The sequence below is a fragment of the Rattus norvegicus genome, chromosome 6, assembly GCF_036323735.1.
Source record: "Rattus norvegicus strain BN/NHsdMcwi chromosome 6, GRCr8, whole genome shotgun sequence".
In the NCBI taxonomy this organism is placed as follows: Eukaryota; Metazoa; Chordata; class Mammalia; order Rodentia; family Muridae; genus Rattus; species Rattus norvegicus.
In genome coordinates, this window is record NC_086024.1 from 103,188,002 (window position 1) to 103,206,552 (window position 18,551).

Consider the following 18,551-nt stretch of genomic DNA (forward strand, 5'->3'; position numbering starts at 1 on the left):
TTACCACACGGAACTCAAAAGAAAGAACAGGGTCTAGGCTATGGGCGGACTGAGCCAAACCTAGAAAATGAGAAAACAGGCTTACCCTCTTCTCAGATGTCAGATGTCCAGGAAGGACAGACAGATAGTAAACACTACTCTCTTCAGGAAAGGCTAGTGTGAGCTGGATATAGAGAAAGAATGACTTCCCGCACAGAGGGGAGGGGCTGCTGCACTTACTTGCCTTCTTTGCTAAAAGGAGTATGATTGTCCTCCATCCCCAGTACTCATCCTGTCCTTTACCCTCACCCAGTAGCTCATGCAGCCTTCCTTCTTTTTTTCCTTCCTTTCCTTTTCCCAATAAGATCCTATTAGCTCTTCACAGTACTTGGGGTTCCCCCCTTCCACTTCCTATTGACAGACTCCATATTTTCAAGCTTGAGGGAACTCCAAAATCTTCTTATCCTACCTAATCACTTCTGCCAAGCCTTCATGAATGCTGATATAATGGGCATGAACCACCACACCTGACTTTCTCTAAAAAGTCTTGTGGGATCCTGCCAACACTTAGGGTGACTTGTATGCGCAGGCACTCCAGGACATGTGACTTTCAGCACTTGGGACATTTGTGGGCAAACCAAAATACTCCAGACATCCTCCAGCACCCCACTCTCTCCTCTACTGCACTCTTTGAACAAAAAGGCCCGTGAAAGTGCCAGTAGCTACTCCTTCAGCATTGTACAAGGTTGTTTTCCATGTTAACATACACTCTTAACTGTAGAGACCCGTTTGATTCTCATTTCACACAAAGACATTGTTATGCTCACAATAATGAAACCAATAGCATTTATAAAGTAGTTTTCAGTTAGCACTGCTTATTTCTTTCTGTGTTAACATATTTGTCTTTATTATTCCAGCCCAGATGACTTACTCAATGCCTTGAATGAGGGTATCAGCCGTGCTGATGTCATCATCACGTCAGGAGGTGTATCCATGGGGGAAAAGGTATGGAAAAATAAGCTCATGGGACTTAGTCACTTTATGATTTTACCTTTGATCCACTATTGTGGTTTGGTAGTGTTTTGATTTGATTTCTGTTGCTATAGTAGAACACTCTGACCCAAAGCAACACAGAGATGGAAAGAATGTGTTGACTTACACCTCCAGGTCCATCATTCAAGGGAGTGAAGGCAGGAACTCAAGCAGAAACTCGAAGCAGAAACTATTAAGGAATGCTATTTGCAGGCTCATGCTGAGCTAGCTTCCTTAGCCCAGGACCACCTGGCTAGAGAATAGTATCACCTTTTGGTTGGGCTCTCCGACATCAATATTTAAGACCATCCCTTGCAGAAATACCCACAGAGCAACCTGATAAAGAAAACTGAGACCCCTTTTTCAGGTAAGTCTAGGCTGTGTCACGTTGACAGTTTATGCTGACCATAAACACTAACACTAAGTAGGGATCTGGTATTCATTATCAGACTCCCACAAAGTCAACAGCATGAAGGCTTCAGAAAGTGCTGTTCTTTCTAAAGAAAAAAAGACGGCATTTAATTTAATTAATCAGGGTGTTTATATCAGAAGCATTCTGGGAAATCCCACAAACTGTAGAGTGCTTTTTGCTCATACTTTGTTTTGCACTTAATTTTACATTGGGACCTCCTTTATCTGTTATATTTATGCCCAAAATAAAGATCCACCTCTCTTCAATCTGAACATGACCTCACAGAGGCAACCATCTCACCTACCATATATTCTTCAGCCCCCCTCCCAACAAGAAGAACCAAATGAAGAGGTTCCATTCTCCTTTATGCAACTCATAAATGACTGATGATCACTATGAAAAATATACACATGTATGACTTTATATGCCTAAGTATTTTGTACATTGTATGTCTTAATCTTATATAAATCTCAGATTAAGCACTGTCATATCACTAAGTTTGTATGTCTTAATGAAATGTTAGCTTATGATTATTAGACCCATTGAATAATGTTATTAAAGTAAAATATTCCTTGCTATAATCAAATTTATGTTTTGTCTCAAAAATACTTTAGAAATGTTTTGTCTATTTCTAAATTTTTTCATATCTCATAATAATGACTTAAAATTTAAAATTATGATGTCATAACAGTTTTAATAAAATCATATTTTCCTCTTTTTTGAGTCAGGGTTTCCTGTAGCCCAGGCTACCCTTGTAATTGCTATAAAGCAAAGGATCATCTTGAATTTTGGTCCTTCTGCTTCTAGCTCTAAAGTGATATACAGATGTGCCACCATGCCTGGTTTTTAAATTAATATTTTCTAGGAGCTAGAGTATATATAATATATAATTATATGATCTTGGACCCTGCCCCCTACAGTTGCAAAATGGTCTAAACTTACAACCTGACCCTGGTCTGTGAATTCTTTTGTCTCTGACAAATTCAGTAACCTGAACGGAAAATACCTGCATTTTCATTCACAACTTTGGTGTCAGACTCTTTTGAGAACAGAATTTTAGCTTCCAAGACCCATAAAGAAGAGACTCTCAATCTAAGGCTACTATTTCAGATCGTAGCTGGAAGGGAAGTGTCACTAGTGTGGGTAGGTATTCTTGCTGCACATAATTAGCTGTGTGAGTCTTTCCTCCAAGTCTCCCACAAGCCTTTAGCACCAGGTAGAGAATACAGTACAGACTTTCATGAAATCCAAAGGTGACATTTGGAATTTGTGCTGTGGGAGCGCTATAGGAAATGATTTGCAGCGTGTTTTCATTATCAAGTTGCTCTTAATATTATGAGACCCGTACCCTAAATGTATTTTCAGGAATTATAGTATACAGAATTTACTTTAGTTTCTTCTTTTTTTTGGGGGGGGGGTTCTTTTTTTTCCCGGAGCTGGGGACCGAACCCAGGGCCTTGCGCTTCCTAAGCAAGCGCTCTACCACTGAGCTAAATCCCCAACCCCTTACTTTAGTTTCTAAGGAGCTAGTTGTGAGAGAATGGTGCTGGGCAGACCTAATGTTTGTCTTTCCTTACACTTCTACAGAGGCAAAACCTTATGTGCACACCAGCATGGCAGTTATGTCGAAAATGTTGTAAGCATAAGATGCACACTTCTGAATCTAATCTATGAGTGCTAACAAACATATCATCTACTTTAGAGTTTTATTTAGAAGAAACTAAAACTAATATAATTAGGCACACTGGTATTATTTTACTATCTGTTTCAAGATTCTGACACTAGAACTTTAATTCACCAGGAAAGATTTTAAGATAAGAATATCTCAAACTATACCCAGGACTTGCGGACTTGATCATTGTCCTTATCTCCCAGAGAGTTACCGGAGTTGCTAGGGTCAGAGCCTGGGCCCCGGCAACACTAACAATCAAGGTTCAGTCACTTTCTTCAGTAGACTAGTTTAAACAAGCAATGATGAAAAGCAGGAAAAGGAAATTTACACAGCACGATCACATTGAGAGTAGTAAATAGGTCCAGTGACCTCCTGACTGTAAATCTTGACATGAAGTCCAAGTTTAAATACAAGACAAGATGTTTGTAAAACTAAACAGTCCTGTCAAGATATGGTCCCACCCATCACTGACTCATTATTTAGTTCCAAGCTCTCCTTCAGGGCGGTCTGGCAAGTTGTCAGAACTATGTGAAATCTCTTTTAGGGTGACACCTTCATAAGTCTGACCAGCCAGGTGTGAAAGCATATACTTCTGATCTTAGGGTTTTAGGGAAATGCAGGAAATCTGACTGAGGAGTCTTGGTGAATGTTCCTCTGGTAGTAAAATTACAGAAGTTTTATCTATCAAATATCTAGAGAGTTCATGTAAATCAAACAATGTTAATCACTTTTTATCACTTTCATAAGATATCTGATACAAACAATGTAAGGGAGAAAGACTTTATTATAGCTGTTGTTGTCATGGTTTCAGTCCATCGTGGTAAAGAGGTCTTTATGGAACAGAACAGCTCACATCAGGGTGTCCAGGAAGCAGAGAGGCCTGCACATGATGGCGTCTTCTTCCTTTTCCCTGTTATTCTTTCTCTTGGTATTCAAGGTCAAAGCACGATTTTCTCAATTAGTGAGTACTCCTAGAGGTGTGCTTGACTAATCTCCTAGGCATTCATCAGTCCGATCAAATTGATATTGATATAAGGCTTAACAGTCACAGTTTCTGATATGTGTGTTAATACCACTTTACTGTAAGGATCTAACCTAGGGCCAAGTGAGCATCTCCTCTCAGACCTGCAGCTCCTCCCATGAATAGCATATCAAATAAGCCTAACTGTTTTCATTGTCTCTCCTTATAAGATGCAAAAACCAATCTATGGCATTCTAGGGGCCCTCTAGGAACTCTGGAGATAATTTTAAATGTAAAAGTATTCTAACTTTTTTTTCTCTTAAACTTAAGTCTAAACTTTAGAAGGCTAAAAAGTTACCTAATTTTTCAAACCACCACCATCAACAACAGAAAAAGGAAAAAATCTTGAAAATGAACATAAGGGCTAGACTGAAATCCGTGTGTGTGTTGGAGCACTGGCCACTCTTCTAGAGGACCCAGGTTTGGCTCACAGCACCAACATGTTATCCAAAGTCTGTAACTATAATTGAGGCTCTCATGCCCTCTTCTGGCCTTCACAGGCACAAGTATACATGCAGGGAAGACACTGATACACAAAAAATATAAATAAATCTTTTTTGTACTTTGCTTATAAATAGCAATTTTGGGACAGGTTTCACTCTTCATATGTAAGGGATCTGTGTTCTTTGTTGTGCTTCTTTAATCAGAAACAAAATAAGTATAAACCAAACAGGAAGATTATGTGAAAATAATTTTCATGTTGTAGGAAAACATTAATTAATATCAAAGTTGCAGTGGGTGGTGAGGGGCTCAGTCAGTAAAGTGCTGTAACACAGGCGTAAGGACCTGAATTCAGATCTCGGGTACTACAGTGTAAGTGCCAGCAGAACACTGTATACCACAGCTGTGGAGATGGATCCCACACCAGTGAGCTCCAGGCTCAGTGATAACCTCACTTAAAACCTAAGGTGGACATGGAACGGTGAAGTGCCTCAACCTGTAGGAGAGCATGCTTTGAAGCCTGCTGACCCAGTGCGGGTCTCAGGACACGCCTGGTGGAAGAATAGAGTCGATTCCCTCAAGTTGTCTGCTGACTGATACATGTGCTTCCTAGCATGATTGCACACTTACACCCATGTGCTTTCTCCCCCTCCTCTCCTCTCCATAACTCTCTTAAATGGTGTGTTCTCTAGCATCCACATGCATTTCCATTACACCACACACCACCACCACTACCACAAGTTCACTAACATTGAATTAACTAAAATTTAATTATACCTAAGGCTTTGTTTAGGCATGGTTTTTATAAAACAAGGCAAATGAAAGTCACTTCTCAAGTTTTGAGATTTCCATAGCATACAAAAATCAGAAAATTACATATTAAAAATTTGTTCACTTAAACTACAGTTAGGAATCAATGATTTAGTATTATATCTTACATAAAAACTAAGTATCTGATGATTATTCACTAGTTAACTTTCTGTCAGGCCTATCTATTAGCCTATTTCCTTACCTTGAAAATTACTTTTAAAATGATACAATTCACTCCCTTTCCTCAACATTTTGCATGCCTGAATCCCTCTTACTCTGCAGGGCTTAGCTAAATAGATCACTACTTCTCCTACAATGGCCTTTCCTAATCCTCTCGCCTACCTTCCTAGCACCTCTCCTGGTGCCTGGCTGTTTCCACTGTAATATGAACCACAAATGGCATCTATTTTGTTAATCCATTTGTGGAGGGTTGTTGTCATCTGGTAAAAAACATATAATATACTCTCCTTGTTTCAAGGCCATGCCTGACCATTATATCCTTTTTGGAAACATTTGCTGAGATTAGTAGTATCTTCCTCTAATTTCACAGAGGGGTGCTGTGGGAGGGTCTGAGGAAGGATCTTGAATTCAAAGCCAGCCTCAGCTACTTAAATAGATAACAGTGGCTTTTCTCATAAAAAAGAAAAAAAAAAAGGAGGGAAGGGAGGAAGGAAGGAAGGAATCATAAATCCTCAAGGTGGTGTTGGGGCAGGAGGTATGACAAAAAAGGTCAAGAAGCTAAGCATAAAAGACTAACTAGAAGCTAATGAAAATTTTTTCATAATTCTTTAGAATCCGAGGTTTAGCTGGACATGGTGGTGCACACTTTTAACCCAACCCTTGGGAATCAGAGGTAGCCATCTATGTGAGTTTCAGGGCAGTTTGGTCTGTATAGCAAGTTACATAACAGCCAGGGCTGCTGGTAAGACCGTCTCAAAAGAAGAAAGGAAAGAAGGAAAGAAAGAAAACAATTCAGTTTTTCATAGAAGATGGTTATCTTGAAAATACCTCAGTCTTTTAGCTTAAACTCTTAAAGAAGGGCAATGCTCTTCTTCAAAACACAATTTTTTTTTCTGTAGGAATATATCATTACCTAGAGCTTTCTAGCAAAATGACTTAAAATTGAGAGAAGACATTTTCATGAAAGAGCCCCAGAAGTGAAACTGATATTTATATTTCTCACATGAATCTCTAAAAGCTGTTACATATCTCAGAAAAAGTAACAAAATAAGAACCTTAGAAACTGAAATGAGTTTAGAAACACAATAGAAAATGTGAAAGCAGATAAAACAAATATGATAAAGTCTTGGCATATAAAAATAAAGTTCAAGAAGAGAACATGCGCGTAAGTTTGTTGGTTTGTTTTTACTTGAGTTAGCACAGGGAACCAGGAGCTTAGCAGTTTAACTGGCTTGACTGGCCAGCAAGCACCAAGGGTCTGCCTGCCTCTGCCTCCTCAGAGCTGGACTTACAGCTATGTACCATTGAGCCTCGCTTTCTTTATGGGAGCAGGGAATACAAACTCAGTTCCTCCAGCTTGCACAGCAGTCAACTTACTGCCTAAACTATCTCCCTAACCCTGACAAAACTAAAAAAAAGACAACAAGCCAGGGATTTCCAGAAGCTACAAAGAAACCATACCTTGGTAATCCTACTGAAAATCTATTACAACAGCAAATCTCACCAGGGCATTCCACCTCAAAAGAAAAGATAAAACTGGCAGAAATCATTTCTACATAAATGAGAGAACCCAGAAAACAATAAAATAGCATTTTCAAAGTTCAAAGAATTTACTGCCAATATGGAACTTATTTATATCCAGAACTTATACCCTATAACATTTGTACCACTATTGTAACTGTGCCACACCAACCATAGCTTTTAAAGACTTCTTTATTAATGGCCTTTCTGGGTCATAAAATGTTATCTCAGAGACAAAAACTCTTCAAATAAAAACATTATTATGTGTATTCTAGTTATTATCTGGCTTCCTCTACTAGACTAAAATTTTCTTTATGTTTTCATTTTTAAGACAAATTATTACTATATAGCCCAGGCTGGCCTTGAACTTGTGATTCTCCCACATCCTCCTCTCAAGTGCTGGGATTACCAGTATTATGGCACAGCCTCTGCCTCTACAATGTGCTTTCTAGAAAGGCAGGGAAATGACCTCCTTTGTTTGGCTTATATCCCCTTGAGCCTCCACTGATACTCTACATACACAGAGCACCCCAAAATAATTATTAAATGAGTAAGAGAATGAGTGAGGAATGATCAGTTGAGATTAGCATATCAACTTCATTAAAACAGCAAAGATGTTTTATGTTTATGTTTTGATCATAAGTCAATTTTATTGTCATTGATGTTTTAAAAGTCTAATTTAAAGTGTTTGAAAATAAAACGACTGTCTTTAATATTTGCAGGACTATCTCAAGCAGGTGCTGGACATCGATCTTCATGCTCAGATCCATTTTGGCAGGGTTTTTATGAAGCCAGGGTATGAAAATAATTTAACTACTCTATAGGGTTATTTGGATTGCTTTAACTAATCAAGTCTTAAATGCTCTGTTTTATACTTTTTCTTGTCTTAATTAAAAATATTTAGTACTAGACTCCTTTTCATGTGTACAGTTCCAGTTTGAAATAAGATTTCATTTTCTGAATCAATGAGTTTGGTAGCAACAAAGCAAAGAAATTTTCTAACTTTGTCTCCTTTTAAATAGTATGTTTAATGCCTTTCCCTCTCTTTCTCCTCATACCTTCATTCTTTCTTAAAATAGTTTAGCATGAGAATTCTCAAACATATAGGGAAGTAGAAAAATACTGAGCCCAAACACATGTCCATTACTGAAGTCAGTAACTACCAGCATGCATTTCTATTTGCTTCATCAATTCCCAACCTCTTTTTGTGGGGGAAGGTGGCTAGAATATTTTAAAGCTGATTTTAAATAGCTTGCCATTTTGATAGGTCATAAGAGTAAGAACATTGTCTTACATGAATGCAATAATATTGTCTTTTCTAAGAAAATGTTTTGTATTATTATCTAACATCCAAAATGTCAAGAGAAAGAATGCTTTTTGTTTTATAATTGTTCTAATTTGTGATTCAAGTAAAGTCCATTCATTGCTCTTAGTGATTAAATCACTATTAAATGTTTATTTCCCCCTGAACCCTTTGTTATTAGATTTGGGGTTCAGGGTGTTAGTGGTGGTGGTGGTTATCTTGGTGTGATTTTGGTTTTGGTTTTTATTTTTTGCCATTGACTTGTTGGAGAAAATAGATCATGTTTCTTGTCTAGTAGATAGAATGGTTGCTTTCTTAGGTTGTATTGAACATGTTTCTCTGTTACCTGTAAAAACTTAGATTCAGGCTCAACTGCTTTTTCTTCACATAAATACTTCATAATGGTGTTTAACATTGCTTCCCATTCTATCCCAGAAGAAAGTGAAAAAACCATACAGGAAGATTTTCACATTTCCTAAAACTAGAAAGAATTGGTGGGAGAAGGCCCTACAGTGGTAAATCCTCAAAAATGACCAATAGTAATATTACTAAAATACACATGGTCTTCAGGCAATAAAGCTGCCATCTTAGATCCTGGCACTCAGTAAATTTGAGCACCTATTCCTACCTCAGTGTGTGTCACAGGAAACAGTAATGATACTTTCGTTCAGGGTTATACTCTGATAAGGGCTCATATGAACTATGAGAAAGAGTGGCATGGAAGCTTAGCATTGCTGTAAGTCAATACCAGCCTGCTCTCCTAAGGTCACTCAGGATTGTTAGCACTGGGTTACAGTTCTAGGACAAGGACTAGGCTTTACCCTCATAATTTAGCCTTATTTAGTACAAAGCTAAGATTATCCCTAAAAGACCTAGAAGAATGGTTTAGTCGTCAACAGCACAAGCTACTCTTGCTGTTCCCAGTGCCTACCTGGTGTTCACAACCATCTGCAACTAGGAAAATCTAACACTGTCTTGTGGCCTGTGTAGACACAAGGCATGCACACACATGGTGCACAGACATATATGCAAGCAAAACACTCATATACATAAAATAAATCTTTTTTAAAAACCACAATTAACCCTATGGTATTCTCAGTTTCATAAGATCCTTGGCAGTCTTTGTCTGTACATGGTTATGACTGTGCCCCAATATATCTATTGCAGGAAAAGCCCTTATGTTATTGAAACTATGGGATTTGGGTCATTCTATTAAGAATAACATTTTGGGCCAGGTGATGATGGCACACACTTTTGCTCCCAACACATAGGAGGCAGAAGCAGATGGATCTCCAAATTCAAGGCCATCCTGGGCTACTACCAGAGTTCTAAGACAGCCAGGACTACACAGGGAAACCCCCTGTTTGGAAAATCCAAAAAATATATTAAAAAATAAAAATAAATAAAAACATCTTGGGCCATTGAGATGGCTTAGTAGGTAAACAAGCCTGATGACCAGAGTTCAATCCCCAGAACCCATTTGGTGGAAGGGAAGAGGAAGACCCTGAGTCCTGCAGTGTCCTCTGACTTCCACATCATGCCGGCATGTACATGCACAGGCATAAAATAACTAAATAATGGCCTGTCATGTGCTAATATTGTATACTGAGCCTTTCCCCAGTACTTTTGAACAGTAGTGTTTTGATCAGAGCACAGAAGACATCTCAAAATCACGTCACTGTATTTGTCACTCCTCTCAAATGTACATTTGTTTTTCACTTTGTGCGGAAGGACACTGATACCGCTTGTTTTCAGCTGTGAAGAATTAGACACAGCTTGTAGTGGTGGTGTTTGTACTCCTTCTTTACCACTCTCATCTCAGGAGGCACTTCAGTTAAGCCTGTTTCTTCTCCCCCTAAAATCCTTCCAGTTTGGGACCTCAATCACTGTATAAATGCTGTTAATTCTGATTTCAGAATAAGCATTATGTGTTGAATTCTAAGAAAATGGCTTTCCAGACCTAACACACTTCCAGCAACCAGATACTTGTATAGTAATGCCTGGGTATAAAATGTTCTGTTGTAAGTAAATCTTTTTTAAGTGAGTACCTTTGAAGAAATTAGCTCTTTGGTGTTTAAAACAAATTTTAAAGTGTCCTTATACTTGACATTAACTTTAAATACAATTATCCATGAGCTACTTTGCCACAACAGAGTGGTTAGAAATTGAAGTGGTCTCCCCTTAACTGACCAGAATATTATACTTATCTAAATGTAAGAACTTGTAGGTTATCTCTTCTCCTTACTGGTGGAACAAAAAGAAAGAAAATCAAATAAGTTAGCTTTGCCCTTTCCACATACAGAACATCCCAAAAATAATTGTCTTTGGTTTTAAAGAAAAAGATACTCAGGCAACTAGAGATGGCTCAGTCAGTAAAGTGCTTGCAGCAAAAGCATAGCCATCTGAGTTCCGATCCCCAGTACCATGTCATGTACCCAGTACATGGAGGGAAGCAGAGACAGAAAGGAGGTCTCGAGAGAGGGGAGAAGCAGGAAAGGAAGAAGAGAGGAATGGAGGGCAGAAGGGAGATAGATCTTAAAAATATAAAGGAAAAGATACGTAGCAAAGCATTAAACAGACCTGCCAATAACAATGTCATTGTTCTCAGAACATAATATCTGGGATATTATCTTGTCAAACAGTAATAATCATTGCTAAGTTGCCAACACATAATCTAATCTTCTACTACACTGCAAACCATCAGGGGCTTAACAAAATAATAATAGAAACAGAGGTCCCAAAGTCTGCCAAGTACTAACTCTATTAGTATAGATTATACCTTCTGACTTTACCTAACATGAACCTTAAAGTTAAAATGACTTTGGTTCAAAATCTTTATCTTTACAAAATCTTAGTAGCTAAGTGAGGTTGAGTCAAATTTTTCATATCTTTGAGTTTCAGTTTTCTCATCTACTAGATACTATGGCAAATTTCATCTTTTGCTACTGCTGTGAAACATATAAAATAATGATACATAAATATTACTCTTAAATAATAATTGATACTATCATTATTGATGATATCACTCTGCACATATGGAAGAACAGAAGTGAGAAGCACAGTTATACTTTATAAAGCAGCCCAGTGTCCTTATGATTAGAATCTGACATCACTGTTATAACAGAATAATGAGCTAAAAATCATTCAAAATGCTACTGTTGCTATGTCACAGTAAACAGTAATAAGTAAAAGGTCTGGTTTTGGTTGGTTGGTTGGTTTTGGTTTCCCAAGACAAGTTTTCTCTATACAGCCTTGGGTGTCCTGGAACTTGCTTTGTTCCTCAGAGATAGGTCTGCCTCTGCCTCAAGAGTGCTGGGGTTAAAGGCTTGTACCACCACCAACCACACAGCTGAAAGGTCTGTTTTTAAAGATCAACCCAAGAAGCCAGTGAATGGATCAGCAGGGAAAGGCATTTGCTGTCAAGACTGATGAGCTAATTTTAATCCCCTTTTTGGGAGAATAGACTCCCAGAAGTGGTTCTCTGACTTCCATACATAAGTTGTAACACAAACACTCCCATAGTAAATAAGTTTTTAAAAAAACATAATTTAGTGCATAAAATAATTAATTTTTGCCTCTTGGGAAGTTTTCATGGTCCCTGAGAAGCTTGCATCACCCAGGTTTAATTCATATATAATTTTTACAGACAAATTCAATGTGACAATAGAAAAAAAATTACTGTTCTCAACTACCTATTCATACCACAGAGCCCTCTCAAATTTCCCATGGGAGTTTATGTCAGAATCTTGAAAATAGTTGCTTTAACTTTGTTCTAGCCAAAGATTTTTATCTATAGTTCAAAAGCATCTTTGATAAGTGGGAGGGGTTTTATGGATATTGCTGAATGTTGTTTTTAAAATATAAGGGGCTGGAGAGCTCTGGCTGCTCCTGCAGGGAACCCAGGTTCAGATGCTAGTACCCACATGGTCCCTCGCCGCTATCCATAGCATAAATGCCAGAGGGTCCGATGCAGTCTTCTGACCTCCTCAGTCATTGCATGTATGTGGTGCACATGCATACATGGAGTAAAATACTCATACACAGAAAATAAAAAATAAATCTTTTAAAAATAATTAAGATCAGAGGTATTTATCTTGAACAAAGACACTTAGAAATGATTTATCGGGTAGTATTCTGATAATAAGAGGACTGTTTGAGATCTTCAACAAAAATATTATAAATATCACTGAATAAAGGGATGGACTTTTGGAAAAATCAGAATTTGGAATATGTTCCTATGGCACGGGAAAAAAAAAAGTACAGTACAGAAAATTAGGAAGTTCAGATACTTGAAAGTACGTGTTATTAAAGCAATTGTTTACAAGTAGGAAGGTTTAAAATCAAGTCCCTAGAACAGTGTTTTCTATGGTAAGTGAATCATTCAACAAGAAAACTAGAGCTCTCGAGTTACCTCTTCTGTTACCCAGCAATTACAAACAAGAACACTCTTTTTTGTTTCTAGCTTGCCAACAACATTTGCAACTTTGGATATTGATGGTGTAAGAAAAATTATTTTTGCACTACCAGGTAAGAATCATCGAACTAATTTTCTCCTTTTTCTAGAAAAATGACCAAAAAATTTGGACATTTATATAACCAGCTTCTCATGAGCATCACTTGATTTATAATCTGAATGGTCTTATAATTGGCAAATCATACCTTCTCTGAGCCTAGTTCTTCAGCTATAAGATGGACTGATAGCTGGTCAAACCACAGTATTCTTCCAGGGCACAGTCCTTACCCTCAGATGATAACCCAATGTAAGTGGGAATTCTCACTTAGATCTCACAACTAGAAGTACTGTCAAACATGCAAATACCAGATCACATATTATAAGGTGTGCCAATGCATATCTGTAATTCTAGCACTTAGGTGGCTGAGGCAGGGAGATCATGAAATTACACCAGCATGGGCTACATTGGCAAGACTTTTTCTTTTTTAAAATATTTACTTATTTTTATTGGATATTTTATTTATTTACATTTCAAATGTTATCCCCTTTCTTCCCTCTCACATACTCTCTCCTTCCTCCCCCTGCTTCTGTGAAGATGTTCCCACTCCCACCTCAACACCCTGGCACTCCCCTACACTGGGGAAATGAGCCTTCACAGGACCAAGGGCTTCTCTTCCTATTGATGCCAGACAATGCCATCCTCTGCTACATATGCGGCTGTAGCCATGGGTCCCTCCCTGTGTACTCTTTGGTTGGTGGCTTGGTCCCCAGGACTTCTGTGGTATCTGTTAGTTGATACTGTTGTTCTTCCTATGGGGCTTCAAACTCCTTCAAGTCCTTCAGTCCTTTCTCTAACTCCTCTTTGGGGTCCCCGTGTTCAGTCCAATGGTTAGATGCAAGAATCCTCATCTGTATCAGTAAGGTTCTGGCAGAGTCTCTCAGGAAATATCCATATCAGGCTCCTGTCAGCAAGCACTTCTTGGCATCAGCAATGGTGACTGGGTTTGGGAGCTGCATATGGGATGGATCCAGAGGTGAAGCAGGTTCTGGATGACCTTTCCTTTAGTCCCTGCTCTGCTCTTTGTATTTTATTCCTGCTTCTAAAAAGGACTGAAGCATCTACATTTTGGTCTTCCTTCTTCTAGAGCTTCATTATGGTCTGTGAATTGTTTCTTGGATATTCCAAGCATTTGGGTGAATATCCACTTATCAGTGAGTGTATACCATGTGTTTCCTTTTATGACTGGGTTATCTCACTCAGAGTGAAATTTCTAGTTCCATCCAGTTGCCTAAGAATTTCATGTAGCCATTGTCTTTAATAGCAGCATAATACTCCATTGTGTAAATGTACCACATTTTCTGTATCCATTCCTCTCTTGAAGTAATCTGGGTTCTTTCCAGCTTCTGGCTATTAGAAATAAGGCTGCTATGAACATAGTAGAGCATGTGTCCTTGTTATATGATGGAGCATCTTTTGGGTGTATGCCCAGGAATGGTATAGCTGGGTCCTCAGGTAGTACTGTGTGCAATTTTCCGGGGAACCACCAGACTGACTTCCACAGTGGTTGTACCAGCTTGCAATTCCACCAGCAATGGAGGAGTGTTTCCTCTTTCTCCACATCCTCGCCAGCATCTGCTGTCACCTGAGTTTTTGATCTCAGTCATTCTGACTTGTGTGAGGTGGAATCTCAGGGTTGTTTTGATTTGCATTTCCCTAATGACTAGGGATATTGAGCATTTCTTTAGGTGCTTCTCAGTCATTAGGCATTCCTCAGTTGAGAATTCTTTGTTTAGCTCTGTACCCCATTTTTAATAGGATTATTTTGTTCTCTAGAGTCTAACTTCTTGAGTTCTTTGTATATATTAGATATTAGCCCTCTATTGGATGTAGGATTGTTAAAGATCTTTTCCCAATCTGTTGGTTGCTGTTTTGTCCTAATGACAGTGTCCTTTGCCTTATAGAAGCTTTGCAATTTTGAGGTCCCATTTGTCTGTTCTTGATCTTAGCATCTTTTTCTTCAGAGACTCGAAGTTCTTGTCATACAGATATTTCACTTGCTTGGTTAGAGTCACACTAAGGTATTTTATATTATTTGTGACTATTGTGAAGGGTGTCATTTCCCTAATTTCTTTCTCAGCATGTTTATCCTTTGAATAGAGGAAGGCTACTGATTTGTTTGAGTTAATTTTATATACAGCCGCTTTGCTGAAGTTGTTTATCAGGTTTAGGAGTTCTCTGGTGGAATTTTGGGGGTCTCTTAAGTATACTATCATATCATCTACAAATAGTGTTATTTTGACTTCTTCCTTTCCAATTTGTATCCCTTTAAAAACTCTTTTTGTTGTCTAATTGCTCTGGCAAGGACTTCAAGTACTATATTGAGTAAGTAAGAAGAGTAGGCAGCAGATTTTAGTGAGATTGCTTCACATTTCTCTCCATTTAGTTTTATGTTAGCTACTGATCTGGTATATATTACTTTTACTGCGTTTAGGTATGGCCCTTGAATTCCTGATATTTCCAAGACTTTTATCATGAAGGAGTGTTGAATTTTGTCAAATGCTTTCTCCATATCTAATGCATCCCTGGGATGAAGCCTACTTGATCATGGTGAATTGATCATTTTGATGTGTTCTTGGATTTAATTGTGAGGATTTTATTGAGTATTTTTGCATCGATATTCATGAGGGAAATTGATCTGAAGGTCTCTTTCTTTGTAGTGTCTTTGTGTGGTTTATGTATAAGCATAATTGTGGCTTCAAAGAACAAATTGGGTAGTATTCTTTCTATTTTGTGGAACAGTTTGAAGAGTATTGGTATTAGGTCTTCTTTGAAGGTCTGATAGAATTCTGCACTAAACTCATCTGATCCTGGCCTTTTTTTTTTTTTTTTTTTTTTTTTTTTTTGGTTGGGAGACTTAATGACTGTGTCTATTTCTTTAGGAGTTATGGGACTCTTTAGATGGTTTATTTAATTCTGATTTATCTTTGGTACATGGTATCTGTCTAGAAAATCGTCCATTCCCTCCAGATATTCCAGTTCATTGACTGTTTTTGTAGTAGTATCTGTAATTTTTAAAATTTCCACAGTTTCTGATGTTATTTCTCCCTTTTCATTTCTGATTTTGTTAATTTGAATACTGTCTTTGTGCTCTCTGGTTAGTCTGGCTAAGGGTTTATCTATCTTGTTGATTTTTGTCAAAGAACCAGCTCCTGGTTTTGTTGATTCTTTGTATAGTTCTTTTTATTTCTACTTGGTTGATTTCAGCTCTAAGTTTGATTATTTCTTGTCTACTCCTCTGGAATGTATTTGTTTCTTTTTACTCTAGAGTTTTCAGGTGTGCTGTCAAGATGCTAGTGTTTCTTTTTGGAGGCACTCAAAGCTATGAGTTTTCCTCTTAGCACTGCTTTCATTGTATCCCATAAATTTGAGTATGTTGTGCCTTCATTTTCATTAAATTCTGAAACGCTTTTAATTTTTCTTTATTTCTTCCTTGGCCAAGTTATTATTGAGTAGAGCATTGTTCAGTTTCCATGTGTATGTGGGCTTTCTGTTGTTTTTGTTGTTATTGAAGAATAGCCTTAGTCCATGGTGATCTGCTAGAATACATGGGATTATTTCGGTCTTCTTGTATCTGTTGAGGCCTGTTTTCTGACCAATTATATGTCTATAATTTTGGAGAAGATACCATGAGATGCTGAGAAGAAGGTATATTCTTTTGTTTTAGAGTGAAATGTTCTATAGATATATGTTAAATCCATTTGGTTCATAACTTCTCTTAATTTCACTATGTCTCTGTTTAGTTTCTGTTTCCATGATCTGTCCATTGATGAGAGTGGGGTGTTGGAGTCTCCTACTATTATTGTGTGTGGTGCAGTGGGTGCTTTGAGCTTTAGTAAGGTTTCTTTTATGAATGTGGATGCCCCTGTATTTGAAACATAGATGTTCAGAATTGAGAGTTCATCTTGGTGGATTTTTCCTTTGATGAGTATGAAGTGTCCTTCCTTACATTTTTTGATAACTTTTGGATGAAAGTCGATTTTATTCCATATTAGATTGGCTACTCCAGCTTGTTTCTTGGGACCATTTGCTTGGAAAATTGTTTTCCACCCTTATACTCTGAGGTAGTGTCTTTGTCACTGAGGTGTGTTTTCGGTATGCAGCAAAATGCTGGGTCCTGTTTATTTATCCAGTCTGTTAGTCTATGTCTTTTTATTGGGGGATTGAGTCCATTGATGTTAAGAGATATTAAGGAATACTGATTGTTGCTTCCTGTTATTTTTGTTGTTAGACGTAGAATTATGTTTGTATGGCTATCTTCTTTTGGGTTTGTTGCAAGAAGATTACTTTCTTGCTTTTTCTAGGGTGTAGTTTCCCTCCTTGTGTTGGAGTTTTCCATCTATTATCCTTTGTAGGGCTGGACTTGTGGAAAGATATTGTGTATATTTGTTTTTGTCATGGAATATCTTGGTTTCTTCATCTATGTTAATTGAGAATTTTGCTGGGTATAGTAGCCTGGGCTGGCATTTGTGTTCTCTTAGGGTCTGTATGACATCTGCCCAGGATCTTCTGGCTTTCATAGTCTCTGTTGAGAAATCTGGTGTAATTCTCAGGTCTGCCTTTAAATGTTACTTGATCTTTTCCCCTTAGTGCTTTTAATATTCTTTCTTTGTTTTGTGCATTTGGTGTTTTGACTATTATGTGACTGGAGGAATTTCTTTTCTGGTCTAATCTATTTGGAGTTTTATTAGGCTTTGTTTATGGGCATCTCTTTCTTTATGTTAGGTAACTAAAGATATTTACTGGCCCTTTAATTTGGGAATCTTCTCTCTCTTCTCTACCCATTATCCTTAGGTTTGGTCTTCTCGTTGTGTCTCATTGCGTTTTCCTTGACTATTGTGTCAATGTTTTCTATGACATCTGCCCCTGAGATTCTTTCTTCAGTCTCTCGTATTCTCTTGGTCATGCTTGTGTCTATGACTCCTGATCTCTTTCCTAGGTTTTCTATTTCCAGGATTGTCTCTCCTTTTGATTTCTTTATTGTTTCTATATCCATTTTTAGATCCCAGATGGTTTTGTTCAATTCTTTCACCTGTTTGGTTGTGTTTTCCTGTAACTCTTGGGGGATTTTTTTATGCTTCCTCTATAAGGGCTTCTACTTGTGTACCTGTGTTGTCCTATATTTCTTTAAGGGAATTATTTATGTCCTTCTTAAAGTCCTCTATCATCATCATGAGATGTGATTTTTAAATCAGAATCTTGCTTTCTAGTGTGTTGGAGTATCCTAGGCTTGCTGCAGTGGAAGAACTGGGTTCTGAAGATACTAAGCGGCCTTGGTTTCTGTTGCTTAGGTTCTTGTACCTGCCTCTCACCTTCTGATTCTCTCTGATGTTAATTGGTCTTGCTGTCTCTGACTGGATCTTGTCCTTCCTGTGGGCCTGTAAGCCTGTGATCTTAGGAGTGAGAGCACTCCTGGGAGACCAATTCTCTCCTAGTAGATTTTGGGTCCGGAGGGCAGCGGGACAGCCTTAGCTCTGGGCATAGATGCAGACCAGCAGGCAGCAAGACATTTTCTTAATTCAAACAAATACAACAATGTTTCTGGTATTAAAATACTAGGATGATTAGGGCCTGGAGACAGGTCAGCCAACTGATCCTATACATCACAACCAGTGTTTACATATCACCAGTCTGATATCAGCATCATTACCTAATCCCCATGTGAGCAG

The 18,551-nt window shown here is 38.0% G+C and overlaps 1 protein-coding gene across 24 annotated transcripts in view; it reads left to right on the top strand.

The window, feature by feature from the left end:
• Positions 1–18,551, top strand: part of Gphn (gephyrin) — a 529,275-nt gene that overhangs the window by 500,597 nt on the left and 10,127 nt on the right. For all 24 annotated transcript variants that reach the window (XM_039112910.2, XM_039112897.2, NM_022865.4 and 21 more), the window contains 3 exons: positions 897–984; positions 7,791–7,864; positions 12,834–12,898. In XM_039112910.2, the coding sequence (XP_038968838.1) occupies positions 897–984; positions 7,791–7,864; positions 12,834–12,898 (227 nt within the window). The remainder of the gene's footprint in view (positions 1–896; positions 985–7,790; positions 7,865–12,833; positions 12,899–18,551) is intronic.